General features: G+C 37.3%; 1 protein-coding gene across 1 annotated transcript in view; it reads right to left on the bottom strand.

Moving 5' to 3' along the window:
• DNAH12 (dynein axonemal heavy chain 12) overlaps window positions 1-24,269 on the bottom strand; it is a 229,604-nt gene that overhangs the window by 99,401 nt on the left and 105,934 nt on the right. The window contains exons 22-31 of the mRNA XM_073811265.1: window positions 23,810-23,931; window positions 23,433-23,715; window positions 21,007-21,126; window positions 20,539-20,695; window positions 20,135-20,307; window positions 15,933-16,085; window positions 15,214-15,453; window positions 14,632-14,877; window positions 14,175-14,294; window positions 2,534-2,643 (exon numbers count right to left, since the gene is read on the bottom strand). Coding sequence (XP_073667366.1) covers window positions 2,534-2,643; window positions 14,175-14,294; window positions 14,632-14,877; window positions 15,214-15,453; window positions 15,933-16,085; window positions 20,135-20,307; window positions 20,539-20,695; window positions 21,007-21,126; window positions 23,433-23,715; window positions 23,810-23,931 — 1,724 coding nt within the window. The remainder of the gene's footprint in view (window positions 1-2,533; window positions 2,644-14,174; window positions 14,295-14,631; window positions 14,878-15,213; window positions 15,454-15,932; window positions 16,086-20,134; window positions 20,308-20,538; window positions 20,696-21,006; window positions 21,127-23,432; window positions 23,716-23,809; window positions 23,932-24,269) is intronic.

The raw sequence follows: 24,269 nt of genomic DNA on the forward strand, positions 1-24,269 counted from the left end.
ATACAATAAGATTCTAAAAAATAATGGTAAATTAAATTATTTCCCTATATATGGGTATATGAAATTTTACCGTATGATAATTACTACATATAATTTTTGAAATTATATTAATTTTTCTCAGATATAAGGGAAATACATTTAACTTCTTAATTGACTGATCTCTAAATCAAATTCTCGACATTAATACCATTATCTACAAAAGAGAATAAAAAATTTCCAAATGAAAATGGAAACTTAGTAACTGCATACTCAAAAAAATTTTTTTAATGACTTGGGGTTTCCTAAGCAGAGGAGAGGAGACGATTCACTTTTCCTCAAGATTTCACTTGCTATAGTGCTCCTTGCCAAATATTTCTGAATCTCCTCTCTCCTGGCGCATAGGATTCCGCACTCTCTTGTGGGAATGAATACTAGGTAACTAAGGAATAATAAGTGCGAATGATGAGTGTTACTTCTTAGGGGATAGATAATTGCCAGCGAGGGACCTTACAGAGCTCTCCTTTCCCTCTAGCACACCTGGGACCCACAATGCTGAGATGGTGGCTGCTCTAACAGCCTGGGACCTGAGTGATTATGATGAGCAGAACCTCCCTGTTAAACTATAATGTAAACAGTACAAATGAGAAATACATATTTGTTTTGAAGTCACTAAGATTTGGGTGCTGATTGTTTCTATGGAATAACCTAGCCCATCCTTATTGATAGAAATTGGTAACTAGAAGGGCAAAAGGTATTCTTGCCATAATAAAAAAGACTAAAATAAGTGGCACTGGCTTAGAGGCTAGGTTGTGGGTGGCGGCTAAAGGATTGGCAATTAATATTATGCAATGATCAAACATTTGGTAAATTTATCCCTGAGATAACCTGGAAGATAGATAATATATCTAATGAAATTGTAGTTTTAGGGGAAAAGGATAGTGAACAGAATATTATTAGTATATATTGGCAGCTGATGGCTGTATTTAACAAGGAACTACAAAAAGAAATAAACTTAAGAAAATATGGTCAGTTTGCAAGCAGGAATGAAAGTAGAGGGAGTTGAGAAATTCAGAGACTTGAGGGATTGAATGAGGTAACTTATTCTCACCTGCAATTGGTAAAACATAAACTGAGAAAATCTTTGAACAACAAAGATCAACTCAGCCTAGTATCAAGGATCAAATCAATAAGCCTAATATGTTCAAGGATACTACAAGGAAGTTTAGAAAGGTATGACTTAATAAGGACTATAGTTGTGGCTACTGGCACATGGAACTACCTGGAATCAAATAGAAAAAAAACTTATTAAATATAGTTTTTGAGAGAGTTTACTGACAAAGAAACCATGAGTCTAGGCTAAAACGCATGTGAATGTTTAAGATGTAAAGAAGACTCCTAGGTGCTGAATGCACGGGGGTTGACTGTACTAATTCCCTCTATTATTATATATGTTTGAAAATTTATATAATACAAAGGTTTGGGTTTTTTAAAAATTTTGCCTTTAAAAAAATCATGACCTTTGAGACTTCAACTTTCTATAGGCAGTAAGTGGGCTGAAAACATTTCTCAGCTCCCAAGGATGTTTTCTCTATTGTCCACCTCACATGTGACCAGGGAAGAAAATGGAGATAGAAAGACCTCTCAAAAGGTTGAACCGAAGTCCACAGAGCAGAGGTTACTGGAAAGACTCTCTCAGGGAGCAAAATCAAGCAGAAATAGATCCAGGTTTTACGGGGATTTCAGTTTATACAATTGGTGGGGAAAGCTCTCTAAGGAAAAAAATATATATGTAATTACAAATACAAAAATGTCCACTGCCACTTTAATGACACCCTTTCCAATAAATTATATATAAAATGATTATGACTCCCTGGAGGGGCCTCTACAAATAAGAGGTCCTGAAGTTTAAACTCCAGTAGTTTCACAATCTATCTCTGGAACTGGGCTCCCACACGCACAGCTGGGTTTCAGAACTGCTACTGACAAGTGTTGGCTTTGTCTCCCATTCTTCAGTTTCTAAATGGGAGTATTTGCTCTGATAATCCTGCTCTGGTAAACTCACTATTATAATACTGGATGTATGCAGGGCAGATAACTTGTCTTTGTAGTTTTAGGTCTTTGGAGCAAGAAGAACAGCTTCCAAATCTGATACACAAACTATCATGCATCACCTAGAGATCCTATACTTTCAGTCTGGTTCATTGATTGATCAGATCTTTTAGGTTGTCTCCCTGGGAAAGGAAAAGTGTGTTCTACGTGCATGAAGTAGAGCAAATAACATATTTGATGATCAAAAGGGCAAATTGTGGTGGTCATTAGTGCTACATCACTGAATGAGTACTCCTTACCACTCCTTTTTGGATAGGTAACATGAGAGAGAAATAAACCTTTGTTTTTTAAGCTACTGGAATGGAGATGGGGGTCGGGGGGCGTTGTTCCCTAGCCTACCTCGCATACAAAGTTTGCTTAGTCTTTTAGTTCACAAATTTTAGTTGTTTTAATAGTTTAACTTAAAAAACAACATCTAACTTTGGTACACTATCTATAATCTTACCCATGTCTAACAATCATCATCTCATATGTCTGAATCATTTTTTCAAGAAAAAATTTAACAGGCTGAAGATTATGTACTTTGCAGGCTTCATGAGCACATTCCAAAAATTCCTAAAATAAAAGAAAAATGGAATGCATTTCTACAAAATCGTATTATAAATCATGTCATTCATGTCTTATAAATATAGACTTTTCATTTAGAAATAAGAAAATTGTATCTTCTTATATTTATAAATTATTTCTTGAAACTTTATTTTTTAATTAAAAGGAAGAACAAATAAAATTAAAATACTTAAAAAATATTAGTATTCCCCATTATAAGTTATCAATGATCATGGCACCATAGCATTGGGTGTACACTGCATGAAAACAACTCCTCTTAATAGTTTTTCCAGAATTTCACTTTTGGTTAGGATATAGAAGGACATGCCAAACAATCCTTCACACTATAGTAAAGAGAAATAAACAGAGGTTACAAAAATTATAAAGCTTTTAAAGATACAGGAGCACTTTGGATGCAAATAAGTCTAAAGGAATTAAACTTCAGAAAGGGATGAGCCTTTCCTAGGTGAACACAGATCAACAGCTAATTTTGCCTCTGGGAGCAAGTATAGACATAGGTGGGCATTGGATTGAGCCTGCTATAGGCAGAGGGACTTTGCTGAAGTAAGGAGAAAATAACAGATACTTTAATGGTCATGTGGACTTATGTGAACCTCATAAAACTGGAGGAGCCTCAAATGCAAAGCTGGTTTTCCCATGGCCTATGCTTTTGCTGAGTCTGAAGTGACATAAGAAATCAAAGGCTTAGCTAGAAAGGCACATAGAGATTTTCTTAGTCTTCAGATGCTTATATCCCAGAATGCTGCTATAGGAAGGCCCTTATTATACAATACGACAATTTTCACTATAAAGACATTTGAAACCAGAGGTAAACTAAAGCTCAATAATTCTGCAACAAAACTCTGGCTTAGGTCAACTCCTGATTGAACTGATCAACAGCTCAATCTAGCTATCTGACAAAAGGAAGAACATGGTTTTTCTGTAGGAAAATAATACCAGTTCAGCCTCTACAATTATTTTCTATACAATTTTTTTTTCTTTTTTTTTTGCGGTACGCGAGCCTCTCACTGCTGTGGCTTCTCCTGTTGAGGAGCACAGGCTCCAGACGCGCAGGCTCAGTGGCCATGGTTCACGGGCCCAGCCGCTCTGTGGCATGTGGGATCCTCCCGGACCGGGGCACAAACCCGTGTCCCCTGCATCAGCAGGTGGACTCTCAACCGCTGCACCACCAGGGAAGCCCCACAATTTTTAATACAAGTCATGAGAAAAAAAAAGCTGATAATCAGTAGAAAAAAAAATTAAATAAAACAAAATCACAGTTGACCTAGATGTTATAATTAGCAGACAAAACATTAAAATAACTTTTGGGACTTCCCTGGTGGTCCAGTGGTTAAGACTCTGTGCTCCCAATACAGGGGGCATGGGTTTGATCCCTGTCAGGGAACTAGATCCTGCATGCCACAACTAAAGCAGCCCACATGCTGCAACAAAGATCCCGCACACGGCAATGAAGATCCCGTGTGCCACAACTAAGACCTGGCACAGGCAAATAAATAAATTTTATAAGTATATTAAAAAATGGACAATATGACAAAAAATAGATGAAAAATGAAGAATTTAAGCAAAGATATGGAATCTCTTAATAAAACCAAATTGGATACACTAAAACTGAAAACAATAAAATATGTGAAATTAAGAATTCATTGGGGAGCTGGAGTCAAGATGGCAGTGTGGGAAGACGTGGAGTTAGCTTCTCCCCACAACTAGGGCACCTTCCCTCAGCTGGTGGGGGACTCCAATGCCCAAGAAGATGGGAGGAATCCCAAAGTGAACCAGTAGGACATAGGGGGACTGACAGGGGAGGAGAAGTGGAGGCCAGACAGGATTGGCACCCCTGAGGCAGGGAAGATCAGGAGAGGCAGGTGGGAGGGACTCTCCGGGAAGAGCAGGACAGGAGTGGAGGGTGATCGCTTGGCCTACTCGGGCTGGGGAGTCTGCTGAGCTCCAAAGCCCCGTGTGGGTCCTGGGAGCATAGGAGGGAGGTCAGGGAGATCAGGAGAGGCAGGTAGGAGGGGTCCTTCCACACTGGAGGAGCAGGAGAGGAGAGGAGGGTGTTTTCCCTGCCCACTCGAGCCCAGGAAGCCTGCTGGGCTCCCAGATGAGGTCCCCTGCCCTCTGAGACCAGGGGTGGGGGGCATGCCTGGGCCCCTTCTGTTCCTTGAACCTAAGCCCCACCCTCCACAGCCCCAGGGCCTTTTCCAGCCCTGTGGGTACTAAGCATAGGCCCAACCCACCACCCAAATCCTGCCCTTGCTTAGGCCCCACCCTCCACAGCCAGGGCCTTCCCCCTCACCTTTTTTTTTCTTTTCCCTCTTCCTCTTTTTTATTATTGTGCTACTGATGTACCTTCCAGTTGTTGATTCATCTATATTTTCATTTTTATATTCTTTCTAACATATCTGTTAAGTTTCCTAGTCTAATTTTATTTTTTACTTTGCTATTGTTCTCTTTTTTTTTTTTTTTTTTGGCCACCCCACATGGCTTGCAGGATCTTGGGTCATGAACCGGGGACTGGGCGGAAGCTCCTGTGGTAGGAGTTCCAAGTCCGAACCACTGGAGTAACAGAGAACCTCAGACCCCAGGGAATATTCATCAGAGTGAGGTCTCACAGAGTTCCTCATCTCAGCACCAAGACCCAGCTCTACCCAATAGCCTACAAACTCCAGTGCTGGAAGCCTCAGGCCAAGCAGCCAGTAAGACAGGAACACAATTCCACTCATTTTAAAAAAAAAAAAAAAAAAGAGAAGGCAAAAAATACATGTCACAGATGAAGGAGCAAGGTAAAAACCTATAAGACCAAAAAAATGAAGAGGAAATAGGAGGCAATCTACCTGAAAAAGAATTCAGAGTAATGATAGTAAAGACGATCCAGAATCTTGGAAATAGAATGGAGGCACAGATTGAGAAAGATCTAGATCTAGAAGAACAGAAGAACAAACAAACAGAGATGAACAACACAATAACTAAAATGAAAAATACAGTAGAAGGAATCAATAACAGAATAACTGAGGCAGAAGAACAGATAAGTGACCTGGGAGACAAAATGGTAGAAATAACTGCTGAGGAGCAGAATAAAGAAAAAAGAATGAAAAGAATTGAAGACAATCTCAGAGACTTCTGGGACAACACTAAACACACAAACATTCAAATTATAGGGGTCCCAGAAGAAGAAGAGAAAAAGAAAGGGTCTAAGAAAATATTTGAAGAGATTATAGTTGAAAACTTCCCTAACATGGGAACGGAAAGAGTCACCCAAGTCCAGGAAGCACAGAGAATCCTATACAGGATAAACCCTAGGGAAAACACACCAAGACACATATTAATCAAACTAACAAAAATTAAATTCAAAGAAAAAATATTAAAAGCAACACGGGAAAAACAAAAAATAACATACAAAGGAATCCACATAAGGTTATCAGCTGATTTTTCAGAGGAAACTCTGCAGGTCAGAAGGGAGTGGCAGGATATACTTAAAGTGATGAAAGAGAAAAACCTATAACCAAGATTACTCTACCCATCAAGGATCTCATTCAGATTCGATGGAGAAGTCAAAAGCTTTTCAGACAAGCAAAAGATAAGAGAATTCAGCACCACCAAACCAGCTTTACAGCAAAGGCTAAAGAAACTTCTTTAGGCAGGAAACACAAGTGAAGAAAAAGACCCAGAAAAACAAACCCAAAACAATTAAGAAAATGATAATAGGAACATACATATTGATAATAACCTTGAATGTAAATGGATTAAACGCCCCAAACAAAAGACACAGACTGGCTGAATGGATACAAAAACAAACCCATATATATGCTGTCTACAAGAAACCCACTTCAGACCTAGGGACACATACAGACTGAAAGTGAAGGGATGGAAAAAGATATTCTATGCAAATGGAAATCAAAAGAAAGCTGGAGTAGCAATACTTGTATCAGATAAAATAGAATTTAAAATAAAGACTGTTACAAGTGATAAAGAGGGACACTACATAATGATCAAAGGATTTATCCAAGAAGAAGATACAACAATTATAAGTGTTTATGTATCCAACATAGGAGCACCTCAGTACATAAGGCAAATGCTAACAACCATTAAAGGACAAATTGACAGTAATGCAATAATAGTAGGCGACTTTAACACCCCACTTACCCCAATGGACAGATCATCCTAACAGAAAATAAATAAGGTAACACAAGCTTTAAATGACACAATAGACCAGATAGATATAATTTATATTTATAGAACATTCCACCTAAAATTGGCAGAATACACTTTCTTCTCAAGTACAAACGGAACATTCTCCAGGACAGATCACATCTTAGGTCAGAAATCAAGCCTCAGAAAATTAAAAAAAATTGAAATTGTATCAAGCATCTTTTCTGACCACAATGCTATGAGATTGTAAATCAATTACAGGAAAAAAACTGTAAAAAACACAAATACATGGAGGCTAAACATTGCGCTACTAAATAACCAAGAGATCACAGAAGAAATCAAAGAGGAAATCAAAAAATACCTAGAGACAAATAACAACAAAAACATGACGACCCAAAATCTATGGGATGCAGCAAAAGCAGTTCTAAGAGGGAAGTTTACAGCAATTCAATCTCATCTCAAGAAACAAGAAAAATCTCAAATAAACAATTTAACCCTACACTTAAAACAACAAGAGAAAGAAGAAAAAAGAAAACCCAAAGTCAGTAGAAGGAAAGACATCATAAAGATCAGAGCGTAAATAAATGAAATAGAAACATAGAAAACAATAGCAAACATCAATAAAACTAAAAGCTGGTTCTTTGAGAAGATAAACAAAATTGATAAACCCTTAGCCAGACTCATTAAGAAAAAAAGGGAGAGGACGCAAATCAATAAAATTAGAAATGAAAAAGGAGAAATCACAATTGACACTGCAGAAATACAAAGGATTATAAAAGACTACTACAAACAACTATATGCCAGTAAAATGGACAACCACTAAGGAATGGACAAACTCTTGGAAAGCTACAATTTTCCAAGAACCAGGAAGAATTAGAAAATATAAACAGACCAATCACAAGTAATGAAATTGAAACCATAATTAAAAATCTTACAACAAACAAAAGTCCAGGACCAGATGTCTTCACAGGTGAATTCTATCAAATATTTAGAGAATATTTGATACTTCTCAAACTCTTCCAAAAAATTGCAGGGGAGAAACACTCCCAAATTCATTCTACGAAGCCACCATCACCCTGATACCAAAACCAGAAAAAGATATCACAAAAAAAGAAAATTATAGACCAATATCACTGATGAACATAGATGCAAAAATCCTCAACAAAATACTAGCAAACAAAATACAACATCACATTAAAAGGATCATACACCATGATCAAGTGGGATTTATCCCAGGGATGCAAGGATTTTTCAATATATGCAAATCAGTCAATGTGATACACCACATTAACAAATGAAGGAATAAAGCCATATGATCATCTCAATAGATGCAGAAAAAGCTTTTGACAAAATTCAACACCCATTTATGGTAAAAACTCTCCAGCAAATGGGCATAGAGGGAACCTACCTCAACATAATAAATGCCATATATGACAAACCCACAGCAAGCATCATACTCAATGGTGAAAAACTGAAAGCATTTCCTCTAAGATCAGGAACTAGACAAGGATGTCCACTCTTGCCACTCTTATTCAACATAGTTTTGGAAGTTCTACCCACAGCAATTAGAGAAGAAAAAGAAACAAAAGGAATACAAATTAGAAAAGAAGAAGTAAGATTGTCACTGTTTGATGATGACGTGATACTACACATAGATAAACCTAAAGATGCCACCAGAAAACTACTACAACTAATAAATGAATTTGGTAAGGTTGCAAGATACGAAATTAATGCACAGAAATCTCTGGCATTCCTATACACCAACAACGAAAAATCAGAAAGAGAAATTAAGGAAACATTCCCATTGACCATTGCAACAAGAAAGAATAAAATACCTAGGAATAAACCTGCCTAAGGAGGCAAAAGACCTGTACTCAGAAAACTATAAAACACTGATGAAAGAAATCAAAGATGACATAAACAGATGGAGAAATACACATGTTCTTGGATTGGAAGAATCAATATTGTGAAAATGACTATACTACCCAAAGTAATCTACAGATTCAATGCAATCCCTATCAAACTACCAATGGCATTCTTCACAGAATTAGAACAAAAAATTTTACATTTCGTATGGAAACACAAAAGACCCCGAATAGCCAAAGCAATCTTGAGAAAGAAAAATAGAGTTGGAAGAATCAGTCTCCCCGACTTCAAACTATACCACAAAGCTACCGTAATCAAGACAGTATAGTACTGGCACAAAAACAGAAATATAGGTCAATGGTACAAGATAGAAAGCCCAGAGATAAACCCACACACATATGGGCACCTAATTTATGACAAAGGAGGCAAGAACATACAACGGAGAAAAGACAGCCTCTTCGATAAGTGGTGCTGGGAAAACTGGACAGCTACATGTAAAAGAACGAAATTAGAACACTGCCTAACCCCATACACAAAAATAAACTCCAAATGGATTAAAGACTTAAATGTAAGATCAGACACTATAAAACTCTTAGAGGAAAACATAGGAAAAACCCTTTTTGACATAAACCACAGCAAGATCTTTTTTGACCCACCTTCTAGAGTAACAGAAATAAAAACAAAAATAAACAAATGGACTTAAAAGCTTTTGCACAGCAAAGGAAACCATCAACAAGACCAAAAGACAACCCTCAGACTGGGAGAAAATATTTGCAAATGAAACAACAGACAAAGGATTAATGTCCAAAATATACAAACAGCTCATGGAGCTCAATATCAATAAAACAAACAATCCACGTAAAAATTGGGCAGAAGACCTAAATAGACATTTTGCCAAGGAAGACATACAGATGGCCAAGAGGCACATGAAAAGATGCTCAACATCACTAATTATTAGAGAAATGCAAATCAAAACTACAATGAGGTATCACCTCATGCCAGTCAGAATGGCCATTGTCAAAAAAATCTAGAAAGGGTGTGGGAAAAGGGAACCCTCTTGCACTGTTGGTGGGAATGTAAATTGATACAACCACTATGGAAAACAGTATGGAGGTTCCACAAAACACTAAAAATAGAACTACCATATGACCCAGCTATCCCACTACTGGGCATATACCCTGAGAAAACCATAATTCAAAAAGAATTATGTGCTGAAGTGAATATACCACAATGTTCAGTGCAGCACTTTTTACAATAGCCAGGACATGGAACCAACCTAAATATCCATTGACAGATGAATGGATAAAGAGGATGTGGCACATATATACAATGGAATATTACTCAGCCATAAAAATAAACGAAATTGAGTTATTTGTAGTGAGGTGGATGGACCTAGAGTCTGTCATACAGAGTGAAGTCAGAAAGTAAAAAACAAATACCATATGCTAACGCATATATATGGACGCTAAAAAAAAAAAAGGTACTGATGAACCCAGTTGTAGGGTAGGAATGAAGAGGTAGACATAGAGAATGGACTTGAGGACGTGGGGTGGGAGGGGGAAGCTGGGGCGAAATGAGAGTAGCATCAACATATATACACTACCGAATGTAAAATAGTTGGCTGGTGGGAAGCAGCAGCATAGCACAGGGAGATCGGCTTGGTGCTTTGAGATAACCTAGAGGGGTGGGATAGGGAGGTTGGGAGGGAGGCTCAGGAGGGAGGGGATATGGGGACATGTGTATGCATAGGGCTGATTCGCTTTGTTGTGCAACAGAAACTAACACGGTATTGTGAAGCAATTATACTCCAATACAGATCTATTTAAATAAATAAATAAATCATTGTATAGGGACTTCCCTGGTGGTCCAATGGTTAAGACTCTGTGCTTCCACTGCAGGGGGCAAGGGTTCAATCCATTGTCAGGGAACTAAGATCCCACATGCCGCACGGTGCAGTACTCCCCCCCCCCCCAAAAAAGAAAAGAATTCATTGGATAGGCTTATCAGCAGAAATGAACAAAGCCAAGGAAAGGATCATTAATCTTAAGGACAGGTCAATAAAATTATCCAAACTAAAGTACAGATAATAAAAAACAGAAAGCAAAAACAGAGCATAAGAGACATGTGAGATGACATAAAATGTTCTAACATTCATGTAACTGGAGCCCCAGAAGGACAGGGGAGAGAAAATAGGGTAGAAGAAATATTTTAAAACATAATTACTGAGAATTTTCTGGAGAAAGCAATACACAGATTCAAGAAGTGCAGCAAATCCCACGTAGGATATGTAAAAAGCAAACAACACTAGGCACATAGTCAAGCAAGGAAAGAAAGAAAATATTTCAAACAGCCAGAGGGGAAAAAACATATTACATTCAGGGAAATATACATAAGAAAAATTCCTGACTTCTAAGCATAACAATAAAAGCCAAGAATTAATGGAAAAACATCTTTAAAAAGATGGGGCGGGGGAGACTCCTGCCAATCTAGACTTCTATACCTAGTGAAAATATTCTTCAAATAATGAAGTCTAAATAAAGATATTTCAAAAGAAAAACTGAGAGAATTTGTTGCCACAAGACTCAACATGTACACAATAAATACTGAAGAAAGTTCTTAAAGTTGAAGGGAAAAGATCCCAGTTTAAAGCACATATCTGCTGGAAGGAATTTAAAAACACTAGAAAGGGTAAATATAAAAGAATTTTTTTTTTCAAATACTAATACCTAAAGCAAAAAATGTGGAGTTTATAACATATGTAGAAGTAAAATACGTGACAACAGTACAATGGGCAGAGATGAGTGGATAATGGAATTATACCATTTAAAATTCTTATATTGTGTCTGAAATGGTTTAGAATACAAATGAGGTAAACTGTCATAAATCAAGGATGTGTATTGCAATCTGTGAGTGACCACTGAGGTAAAATTAAAAAGCCAACAGAGAAGATTAATGAAGTAATAAACATTACCTGAAACCCAAAAGAAGTCAGTAGATGAAAAACAAAGTAATACGGTACATATTAAAAAGCAAGATATTATATTTAGTATGGGCATACCTCAGAGATACTGTGGATTTGGTTCAGATCACTGCAATAAAGTAAATATTTCAATAAAGCAAGTCACACAAATTTTTTGGTTTCCCAGTGCATATAAAAGTTATGTTTACACTATCCTGTAGTCCAGTGGTCCCCAACCTTTTTGGCACCAGAGACTGGTTTTGTGGAAGACAATTTTTCCACAGACGGGCGTGGGGTTGTGGAGGGGATAGTTCAGGCGGTAATGTGGTAATGTGAGCGCCGGGGAGCGATAGGAGCGGTAGATGAAGTTTCCCTGGCTTGCTCACCTCCTGCTGTGCAGCCCAGAGGCCGTGGACCAATACCAGTCTGAGGCCCAGGGGTTGGGGACCCCTGCTGAGTCCATTAGGTGTGCAATAGCATTATGTCTAAATAACAATGCACATACCTTAATTAAAAATACTTTTTTGCTAAAAAAATACTAACCATCATCTGAGCCTTCAGTGAGTCATAGCAGTAACATCAAAGATCACTGATCACAGATCACCATAACAGATATAATAATAACGAAATTTTTTCAAAATTTCAAAAATTACCAAAATGTGACACAGAGACAAGAAGTGAGCAAATATTGGGAAAATGGCACTGATAGACTTGCTTGACTTGACTGATAGACTTGCCAAAAACCTTCAATTTGTAAAAAATACAGCATCTGCAAAGCGCGATAAAATGAGGTATGCTTGTAGTATTTTTTTTTCTATGACCCTGGCTCCCCTGCAGCTCAGTTGCAGGCATACGCAGTTGCGCAGCCACACACCTCCCAGCATTGACTCCTAGTAGTGTTTTTCAAACTGGATTCTATGAATCCATGAAACTATTTGCTATATTCATAGGAGTACAAGAGTTCTCCAAGAGAATATTAAAATTATGTATTTTCATTTTGATTTAAAAAATCATATTAGCGTATTTTGAATCATCTTGATAATCACCTGTGGTATAATACTAAAATATATAAAGTCTTTGTACCCGGTTCCAGGCACAGAGCTCCTAAAACTCTTGGAATTTTCTGAGTGATAGGAGTATCTTTTCTTATTCATAAAGAGTCCTTTTCAATAACACCTGAGTTTATGCTAATGAGGTGACTTGTTGTGGGAACCTAGATAGCTTCAAGATTGGGCTGGTCACCAAAAAGACGCAGTGATTAGAGGGTTGGAACTTTCAGCCCTACCAGCCTTTGGGGAAGAAGGGGCTGATGACTGAACTCTATAAAAATTCTTGAACAATGAGATTCAAGAGCTTCCGGTACAGGGAGGGTGACTCTCCCTGAAAGGGCACAGAAGTTCCACGCTGCCACCTGCCCATACCACGCTCTATACATTTCTTCCATTTGGTTGTTCCTGAGTTGTATCCTTTATAATAAACTGGTAAGCAGAAGTAAATTGTGTTCCTGAGTTCTGTGGGCTGTTCTAGCAAATTATTAAACCTGGGAGGGGAGGGGTCAGGGAAACCCCTGGTTTATAGCCCGTCAGTCAGAAGTACAGGTGGCCAGGACTTGAGACTTCTGTATGAAATGAGAGGCAGTCTTGTAGGACTGACACTAACTCTAGGCAGTTAGTGTCAGAATTGAATTGAAGTTTTGAACACCCAGTGGGTGTCTAGAGAATCAGAGAATTAGTTATTGGTATTGGAAAACAGCCTAGAATCACCTTATTCTGATCCTGCCATAGGATGTATAGTAGTATTTGAATTTGAAGATTAAAAAAAAAAAAGAAGGCTAACATTCACAGCAAGATGGATGGACCTAGAAATATCATACTAAGTGAAGTAAATCAGACAGAGAAATACAAATATTATATGATAACGTTCACATATGTAATCTAAAAAATAATACAAATGAATCTATATGCACAACAGAAACAGACTCACAGACACAGAAAACAAACTTATGGTTACCAAGGGGGAAAGTGATGAGGAAGGGATAAATTAGGAATTTGGGATTAACAGATACAAATTCCTATACATAAAATAGATAAGCACAAGTATTTACTGTATAACACAGGGAACTATATTCAATATCTTATAATAACCTACAATGGAAAATAATCCGAAATATATATATATATAACTGAATCACTTTGCTGTACAAAAAAACTATAGGATGTTTTACCACTTTCAGTTTATCAACTTTTCTACCTGCGGAGGTAATATGATAGTATTATTGTATACATAGTAGTAAATATTATAAATCACAAGATAGGAAATAAAATATGTATTCTCTTACAATAAACATTATCTTTGACCTGAATCTCGTTAACCCTACTATCATATAACATAAGGTACTAAAATTTACTCTTCCTCATTAATTAAAGTGGCCAAAATAGGGGTTTATCCTCCAAACAGAATAAGTCGCTCATTTAATAAAACTTGGAAAACTACTGAGTCACCAGATGAATTTATTTGCAGAACAAGTCATTCTCACAGGTTTACTTACATGATAGTCAGCTTCAGGAAGTTTAACACCAGGAAATAAGTCACTAGTTATTCCATTAAATAAGGGTATATCATGTGATAAAAACTTTGGTTCATTTACATCTTTAATTGATCGAAGAAGCTAAAACCATCCAAAAAGTGCAAGGTAAGTTAAGTGCCGGTATTTGCCCTTCTTTCACCCCCACCCCACCAAAGTCAAAGTTTCTTTTACATGGTTCCATGGAATCCCCATACTAAAAAGCCAATACTACACTTATCAAACCTAATGGTCCTTGGATTCATACAAAGTATAATGAAAAACAGAACCTCAAAACTATCATTTCAACCCCATGTAAAAAGGCTCAAAGCAACAACTCTCTTATCTGCCTATCTATAGTTCATGATCAACCTTGCTGAAAAAGTTATCTTTCTACAGATACACTTTCTACACTTTCACAACGTGTATATTTAATACTTACAAGTATATCTTCATTTTCATTTGGAAATTTTAGTTTTAGGTTTCCAGCAGCCACTAAAACTGCTTTTACTGCTCGCATTCCATAGTCATAATGAAATTGTGATGAGAGCTGCTCTGAGCACAGCCTGTAGGTCATTACTATCTTCACAGACAGAGGTTTTGCATTCAAAAATCCATAGGAGTAGAGGGAGATTTCTGCTATGAGGGCATAGTTTGGAACCATCATAGCCACGGTTCTAAAAAGAACCTGAAGTATATAATAAAGGAAATATATTATTTACATAAAGGAAACCATTTTTAAAGCTGAGCATAAGCACCCAAAGATAATGTGTTGATATCCAAGTTTACTCCCCCAGTGAAGCACCTTTTCATTAACTTTGTAATTTTTTCAGGAGCACTTTAACAGTTTCATGTACTCTAATATTTTTTTTAGACATCTAAAAAAGTTTTTAGAGGTTTACCTTATAGCAAATGGAAAAGGTAAAAGGGAGATTACAAATACACGTGAGAAAATTATACCATTTTAAGTAGATTATGCTGTTACTTTTGATTACCAAATTTACACTCTTTAAAAAAATATTACCTTAAGATTATCCGGTAATTCAGAACGTCCTGCATAGCCAGGATTCATAGTAATAGCTACAAAACAGTTTGTATTGAGCTTAAGTTCTGTCCCTTCAAAATTAAACACTTCTAGCTTCTGTTGAATGGCTCTCTGAATGCAAAGGATCTGTTGAGCTACCACTGACAGCACTTCCAATTCAATTCGATTAAATTCATCAAAGCAAGCCCAAGCACCAGAAGAAGCCAATCCTTTAAAAAACTGAGGACAAGAAAAAAGGAGATGATTTTCGTAGGAAAGGGCATCATTTGTTAAAACAAAAATTTAACCTTTTTTGGGTTTTTGTTTTGTTTTTGCGGTACACGGGCCTCTCACTGTTGTGGCCTCTCCCGTTGCCGAGAACAGGCTCCGGACGCGCAGGCTCAGCGGCCATGGCTCACGGGCCCAGCCGCTCCGCGGCATGTGGGATCTTCCCGGACCGGGGCACGAACCTGTGTCCCCTGCATCGGCAGGCGGACTCTCAACCACTGCGCCACCAGGGAAGCCCATAAAACAAAAATTTAACCTTTTTAAGTCAAAAGTGACAGTTAATAAAAGCCCCAAGGATAAAAACGTCTTTACCCCTAAAAAAAAAAAAGGTCAAGTAATGCTTAAACCGCATTCAGTGTTTTAAACGAGTTGCTTCAGTTTATCCAGGTTGACCTAGCTGTAAATTTGTAACATGTAATATGTAACTTTACCTTTCCCATTGCTAGATAATCTAGCCCGTCTGAACAGTTGAATACCACACACTGTACAGCAAGAGCTTTAGCCAAGTCCTTGGTGGTTTCAGTTTTTCCTGTGCCTGCTGGCCCTTCTGGAGCACCTCCAAGGTTTAAATAGAAGGCACCTATCTGAAAAGAAAAATAAACGTGAAGAGAAATCCATGCTTAACTGAAAACAAACAAAATACCCCGTAATAGGACAATTGCTTATAAAGTGGATTTAGTCTTATTTGTAGCTTCAGAGAGGCAGTAATACAATTACATCATTCAGTTAATTTTTAGCACTCAATTTTCTAGCTGCACAAAGAAAAAGCAGTTTAAAGGATCTAAAAAAAAAGTGAAACTGTATCAAAGTCTCCTTATTTTCTAATACTTCATGTGTATCCCATTTGCCTTTAAAAACAAAGAGAATCCAGCCTTGAAGTGTTAACATTTGGTCAGAAAAGTTTAATTAGAAGTGTTTATGGAGGGACTTCCCTGGTGGTGCAATGGTTAAGAATCTGCCTGCCAATGCGGGGGACACGGGTTCGAGCCCTGGTCCGGGAAGATCCCACATGCCGCGGAGTGCCTAGACCTGTGTGCCACAACTAGAGCCCCCGGAGGGGCCACTGCAGTGAGGAGCCTGCACACCGTGGCGGGGAGTGGACCCTGCTCGCTGCAGCTGGAGAGAGCCCGCACGCAGCGACAAGGACCTAATGCACCCAGAGATGAATGAATAAACCAACTAATTTAAAAAAAAAAGAGAGAGCAGATTGCTCCATCTCCTGTAAAATAAAGTAATATAAAATAAAAAAAAGAAGTGGTTATGGTTGTAGAGATCAATGATGACAACCTCTACAGCTAGCTGCGAAGAGAGAAAACACCTAAAAGTGAGGGTCATAAGTGGGGGCCCATCAGTGGGAAAATAAACAGATGACCTACTATATAATTTTGTCTATGATTCACCTTCGCTGTTGCATTCCACTCTTGGTATGTTCTTTTTTTTTTTTTTTTTTTTTTTTGCGGAGCACAGGCTCCGGACGCGCAGGCTCAGCGGCCATGGCTCACGGGCCCAGCCGCTCCGCGGCATGTGGGATCTTCCCGGACCGGGGCACGAACCCGTGTCCCCTGCATCGGCAGGCGGACTCTCAACCACTGCGCCACCAGGGAAGCCCGGTATGTTCTTTATTTTATCCATCCCCATAGCATTGTTCTGTACTTCTCTAACCAGTAGTGTCACTTTCAACCTTGTGAAACCCAGAGTAGTTATCAGTTACCCACCGATAAATGGTAAACTGTGACCTACCTTCGCTGGTTGGACTCACTTGTATTGTTTTTACGAAAGCTGGCGTATCCTCCAAGCGTCCTGTAGCCTGGGCATTTGGATGTTTGCCCAAGTTGCTTTTTACATATTTGGAGTCTACTGTGTCAAATCAAGCTTGAGCTGATTAAGATGGTTAAGACCATCAGCTCTCCACTTGGGCATGGGCAAGGGTCCACTCGGTGACATTTTGATGTCAGAGGCCAAAAACTCGACCCTCAGAGCATGCTAACTAGGCTACTTTCTGAGCTTTCCTCCCATGAAAAAGCCTATGGCTTGGGTGCATATGCGCAGAGCAACGATTGTCTCACCTTTTTCTTGTTTTCAATTACATTTCCCCACGCTCCCCACACCTCAGCTTTATCCCATAGATATCCTGAGCCCTTCGCCTTCAGAGAGGCATATTTGAGTTGTTTTCCTATCTCCTTGCTTGGCTGCTTTGTGAATAAGCACTTTCTCTGCTGCAAACCTCAGCGTTTCAGCATTTGGCTTACTGCAGAGAGTCAGACAAATGAACCTGGTTCATTTGGTTCAGCAATGCTCACATTACAGTTAACTATGTTAACTGTAATGTAACTACAGTTAACAGTTAACATTTTTTCCCCTCTCAATTAGTACTTAAGCTCCTTTATTTTTTTAATAATTTTAAAAAATATTTATTTATTTATTTGTTTGTGCTGGGTCTTAGGTGCTGCATGTGGGCTCCTTAGTTGTGGCATGAGAACTGTTAGTTGCTGCATGCATGTGGAATCTAGTTCCCTGGCCAAGGATTGAACCCAGGCCCCCTGCATTGGGAGCACAGAGTCTTAGCCACTGGACCACCAGGGAAGTCCCAGTCCTTAAGCTCCTTTAGAGTAACATTAGCAGTATCTGAATTCTTTCTGGGTCCCCACAGTGACTAGAAAAATGGCTGGAAATTTTTATATGCATACAAGTTACAGTCAACTCTTTCCATGAAGTTTGTTTCATGAAAACTGCTATGAGAGTTTGTGAAACTTAACTCCTTTTAGATAAAATAGGGTTAAAGGACCAAGACTGTACATTTGGGGAGGCAAGGGGTATATGGGAATGCTCTGTTCCTTCTGCTTAATTTTGCTGTGAACCTAAAACTGCTCTAAAAAAATTAAGTATTTAAAAAATTAATAGATAGACCTATGAAAATCTTAAATATTTTCACATTTACTAAAATAAAACAATAGAGAGAGCTCATTAAATAAAGGCAATATCAATGATATTTTACCCATCTTAAATTTATAGTAAACGCTATACTGTTAATGTCCATTAACTTGATTGCTGGAAACCTCAGTCTTTCCCTTCTTTATAATTTCCAAAAAATGCTTACAAATGTGTTCCCTTTATTATGGATAGTAAATATAATAGGAGACTTTCAATGTTTAGTGTTGTATACAAGTGTTTAATGTGATTTTGATTATATAACTCAAAGTCCTTAGAGTCCACCTTACAAATATTCACAGCTGATTTCAGTGAGGTCTGAGGACACAGAAGCTTGAGATTCATTTACTCAACAAACATTTAGGGAGTAACTTATGTACTTGTCAATCACTAGAGTAGAGAACAAGACAGATGTGGTCTGGCCTTCAGGTAGCTTCCTGAGAAAGAGGATTTGGTGAAACTTTTTATCATAGATGCACTAGAACCTTACTCAGATTCTTTTACTGGTCATTGCATCCATCCTTCCAATTGCTGTCAGTCATCTACAAATAGCTCACAACTGTCCTTTTCTCCTGAGATCTGCCCTCAATTAATAGGAGCTCCCTTATCCACAAACACCTGAAAGCTTACTCACCCCCCACCCCCCACCCAGCCACAGGAGTGAACCGTAGCCAATGATAATAAAGGGATAGAAAAGCTAGACCCCTTTGCCTTAAAGTGAAGTACCCCTGAGATGCCATTCATGCTCTAATGCTCCCCATGAGATCAGGCTAAGGCCATACATCCATCAAAACCACATCTTTGTTTAGCTTTCCCACCTGCTTTCCTCATTTCCTTATGGGTTTTTACTGAGAGCATTCCCTAGAAAATCATTTGCCCAATAATCCCCATTTCATTTCTGCTTCCAGAAAACTCAGACACTTTAATTTACTTACTCAGCACAGGTGGATTGGTGTTTCTTGATGCATCTCCTCAATTCCCAGGTAGGATTGCCAGATTTAGCAAATAAAAATACAGGATGCCCAGTTAAATTTGAAAATCAGATAAACAATGAATAATTTGCTGGTATAAGTATGCCCCATGTAATAATTAGGACATGTTTCTACTAACAAATTATTCATTGTTTATTTGAAATTCAAATTTACCTGAAAGTCCTGTATTTTATCTGACAACGCAATTCCCAGGGTTTCACTTTGTTGTTGCTGTTGTTTTCTGTAGTCATGGCTTTATCTTCCATAGCTTCCCAACAAGCACAGCCCTCAGTACTACCTGCCTACATTTCAGCTCTCCCTCTACTATTCAACAAAACTAACTTGGAGTTCTAAGGCCCAAATGTGCTTCCTTCATCTTCTTGGCATCTCTCCCAGAACTCCACTGCAAAAACTGATACCATTTTCCGAAGCTCTGGTTTCTTCTTTAAATCTCCAGTACCTTCCTTTTTCTAATTATCTCCAACAGGAGTGACTCACGATTTTCAAACATTAGAATTCACACACTCTTGTATTCTACAAAAGCACGCAGAAGTAAATATTCACTACTATAACTTCACATAAAGGGAATTTGGGATTAGGAAGGGATAGCTGTATTCAGCTATACAGATAAGAGAATAAAATGAGGATAGCCATGTTAAATTTAGACAAGGAAATATGACACCAAACCAAAAAGGAATCTTTAATGTGTGAATTAAAATAATTTAAACACATACCAATGTTCTGTAACATCTGTCAGTTAGAGGAGTAATGACAAGTCGAGGTGAGTTACCAAGGTATTCATAAGCATATTTTACGTTGCAATTAATGATACTAACATGAGCGTTGTCATATTCCCAATAATATCTAAGCTGAGCAAGCCACTGGAAATCTGTATCACGTGAGACACCTAAAAGGAATAAAGTAAAACAAGACAGATAATCCTGAAATGGAAATAATTTGAAAAATAAGTATTTTATCATCTTTACAACAGCAAATATTAAAATAATTCATGTTTTCTAACTTATGGAAAAGATCATATAAAATAAATTCTGTTGAGAGAGAAAAAGGCATACAGTGTAAGTCCTTGTTTCTAAAAGCTATATATATCTTATTTTTAAGATAAAAAAGAGTCACATACCCATATCAATCATGTCCATAACCACATCTCTAGCATGGACATCAATAGTAACCAAAGCCCCCAGAGTAATCCTGGTCTGCTTCGACAGTTTTCCTCTTACCAGCTCTACAATATCATTTAGTTGATTCTGAAGTTCCTTATAGTATTTCTTTAATCCCTACAAAATAAAAAAAGCAATTAAACTAATGTTATATAGTAGCTAAAACATGTATTTCATGCATTTACTCTTTAACAATTCTGACATCATAATTTAGCTCAATATAGAAATGAGTTCTCGAATAGAGTGATTTTTGTCTAAGCATAAGAAAAATTAAGAACAAGTTTTAAAATAATTGTACAATTTTAATGCTACATGTAGAAATTGGGGGGAAGGTTACCTTTGCAAATAATAGATAAGCTAACTAAAAAAACATAGCATGTAAAAAAGAAAGTTATTTAAAAAGAATGTTATTTAAGGTAATGATTTACCTCTGTCCCACTACTTATAACTTCCTGTGTCTCAGAGGTCCAGAAGATTTGAGAAACACAAAGTACAACTTGGCCAGGCCACTCTCGAACCCAGTCTTTTCTTGCACATTCTGGATAAGCCTGAGTAATTAAAATGCATTTCTAACTTTAAAAGTTTACAAAGGGGAAAAAAGCTTAATGTTTAACAATAAAGAAGTGCAATATTTGGTACACTTGTAGGCTAGAATGTAGTCATGAAAAATTTTAGATGACTATTTAAAAGACCGGAAAATTTTTTACAAATCATATTTTTGAAATATTTATTTATAAAAGGATGGAAAGATGAGCACCAATATGTTAATAATCAGTTATCTTTGGAAGGATTTGATTATTGATTCTTCTGGAAATTATTTTCCATAGGAATTTTAGGTTTCCTTGCTGTGGGGAGTTGTCAATTTTCTACATAGAATACACATTACTTCTATTATAATGAACTATGAGGGTTTATTAAAGTATAAAATAAATCAGTCTAATAGATTACATATACTGATACCAAGATTTAATTGAAAAGAAGACTATGCCATCTAGTAGAAAACTGACCTAGTAGCTAGAACCCTTGTATTATTTATCCATAGCTTTTCTAAAAACTTGTATGGGGCTTCCCTGGTGGCACAGTGGTTGAGAATCTGCCTGCCAATGCAGGGGACACGGGTTCGAGCCCTGGTCTGGGAAGATCTCATATGCCGCAGAGCAACTAGGCCCATGAGCCACAACTACTGAGCCCGCGCATCTGGAGCGTGTGCTCCGCAACAAGAGAGGCCACGATAGTGAGAGGCCTGCGCACCGCAATGAAGAGCGGCCCCCGCTTGCCGCAAATAGAGAAAGCCCTCGCACAGAAACGAAGACCCAACACAGCCAAAAATAAATAAATTAATTAATTAATTAAAAAAAAAACCAAACTTGTATGACCAGCATATATAGTTTAAACAATAGTATATTTGTTCATTTATATACAATTGAACAATCTATGCTTTTGAGTTCAAAGTATACTTTCATTTCTTCTAACATTTTTATGTTCAAAATGCATTTAAATAGATTTATTGGGGGGGTAGTCTTTTAAAAAATAACTTGTTTCAACAGTAAATGATAATAGCAGATCCAAATTAAAAACTGAAAAAAAACAACCGCGGGACAAAGTATGAAGAGTCGATACTAAAGGAAACTTTATATATATATATATTTTTTAATTGGCCATGCGGCACGGCTTGCGGGATCTTAGTTCCCCAACCAAGGACTGAACCCGGGCCACAGCAGTGAAAGCGCCGAGTCCTAACCACTGGACTGCCAGGGAGTTCCCTGGAAACTATATTTTTAATACAATGACACCACCTTAGATAAAAGAATATTAAACATAAGGATATAAATATCTATTATTAAAATGCATTTTATTAGCAATATTTATAGATAAATGCAAATGACAAATTAACCTAAGTTTCAAAGAAGGCTGAGTTTCATATAATTGATGAGCCATTGCTAGGTACATAGAAGGTAAATTTCTATATGGATTAAGGAAATACTTTCATGGACAATGTTGATTCTTTCCTATGTGTTTTAGTTTGTTTGGAATCATAAATAGAAAAAAGGAGAGAAAAAGTCAAGATTTATCTGCAGGAACATTGAAGCTGAACAGAATAGTCACTGCAAGAAGATGATTCTCATAGGGCTCTTGGTGAAGGAAAAGGATTCCTCATTCATATAACGTGAGTTGCTGGATATAAGGCTGCAAAGCCTTTTTAAATGACATTTTTACTACACAACTGTTCCTTTGTGATCCTAAAGGAAGAAATATACTGAAGTTTATCATTCAAGATTAGGTTAATTGAATTAGCAAAAGTGAGGTACATGTAGTGCCTACGTGTTATATTTCTCTCAAATATTATAGATCCTCCGTTAATGTTGGTTCATCTCATTTTGAGTTTTTAAGAAACTGTTTGAGTGTAAATAGCAATAAGTAAACTAGATCATGCATTTAACACCCATGTCTGAGGTTCTTTCTTATCTCAGGGTTCTTTCTTAACACAGGATACTTAGGTGCTCTCCCATTTGCTATTTATCTGGTTAATTCCTACTTATCCTTTGGGTTTCAGTTTCAATTTTACTTTCTCTAAGAGCCTATCATTAGCAACCCACCACCCCCATTCTAAATTATATACACCTTATTATTCTTTCTCATAACACTTTTTTCTTTTGTAGCACTTAATCACGTATTATTATCAATTCTTACTACTATTATTATTTTAATAATAATGTTAGGAACAAAGAGTAAAGAAAATAAAAGCCTTAAAATAGTAAGACCTGAGGTGTTCATTTACTGGTACCCATTCAAAACCTCCTAAAAGAAAGCACTTACAGAATATAGGATATACATTAAATCCTAGGAAACATACCAGCCTGGCTGCAGCAATCACATCATGAATACTCCGGAGCATCAAATCTTCTACTTGAATGAGCCACTTTTCCACAGCACCTCGCGCTGCAGACGTGGAAATAGGTGCAATCAGCTCCACTCGCTCACCTTCAGAGCTATACATGGCTTTAATGTCCAAATTGGGAAGGAACTCCAATTTAGTGATGCCCTCAAAGCATTTTTTTAAATGAGGCTGAACTCTAAGTGGATCTTTGGTCTCTGACAAAATCTCTAACATTTCATCATTAGATAAGAAGAAAAAACTAGGGAAAAACATGCAAATACAAAAGTTTTAGTTATAATTCATCACACATCAGAAAAAGCTTAAATTATACCACAATTGATTATCCATCATACCGAGGGAAGAAAAGTCGTTTTTTTTCAAGATATGCATTAAGGCCTTTCATAATTTTCTCCAAAAGTTCATTGCAGTTCTGCAGTTTTTCCAGTAAACCTGTTAAAGAAGTAACAACAAGAACCTAAAAGAGACCAATTCGTTCCGGTCAGCACTTATATATCAGATATTATGATAAGACTTAAACATTAACTTATATGTCAAAAATGTTAAGGTGTCAAAAAAGGTTTATGAAAATTGTCAGGAAATTTTTTTATAATGTAAAACTATTAGAATTCAATAAATCACAAATATTCTTATCCAAAGATGCTAGTTATAAATGAGAAATTATGATTGTCATGCATATTTTCATTTCTCCTATATGATGTGGAAAAAGTCTGCTAGGTTGGTGTGTGATTTAATTTTTGCATTCACAACTGTGAACTATAAACAATCTATGGTATGAGTTGGCAAACTACATCC

The sequence above is a fragment of the Tursiops truncatus genome, chromosome 10 (genome assembly GCF_011762595.2).
Source record: "Tursiops truncatus isolate mTurTru1 chromosome 10, mTurTru1.mat.Y, whole genome shotgun sequence".
NCBI lineage: Eukaryota > Metazoa > Chordata > Mammalia > Artiodactyla > Delphinidae > Tursiops > Tursiops truncatus.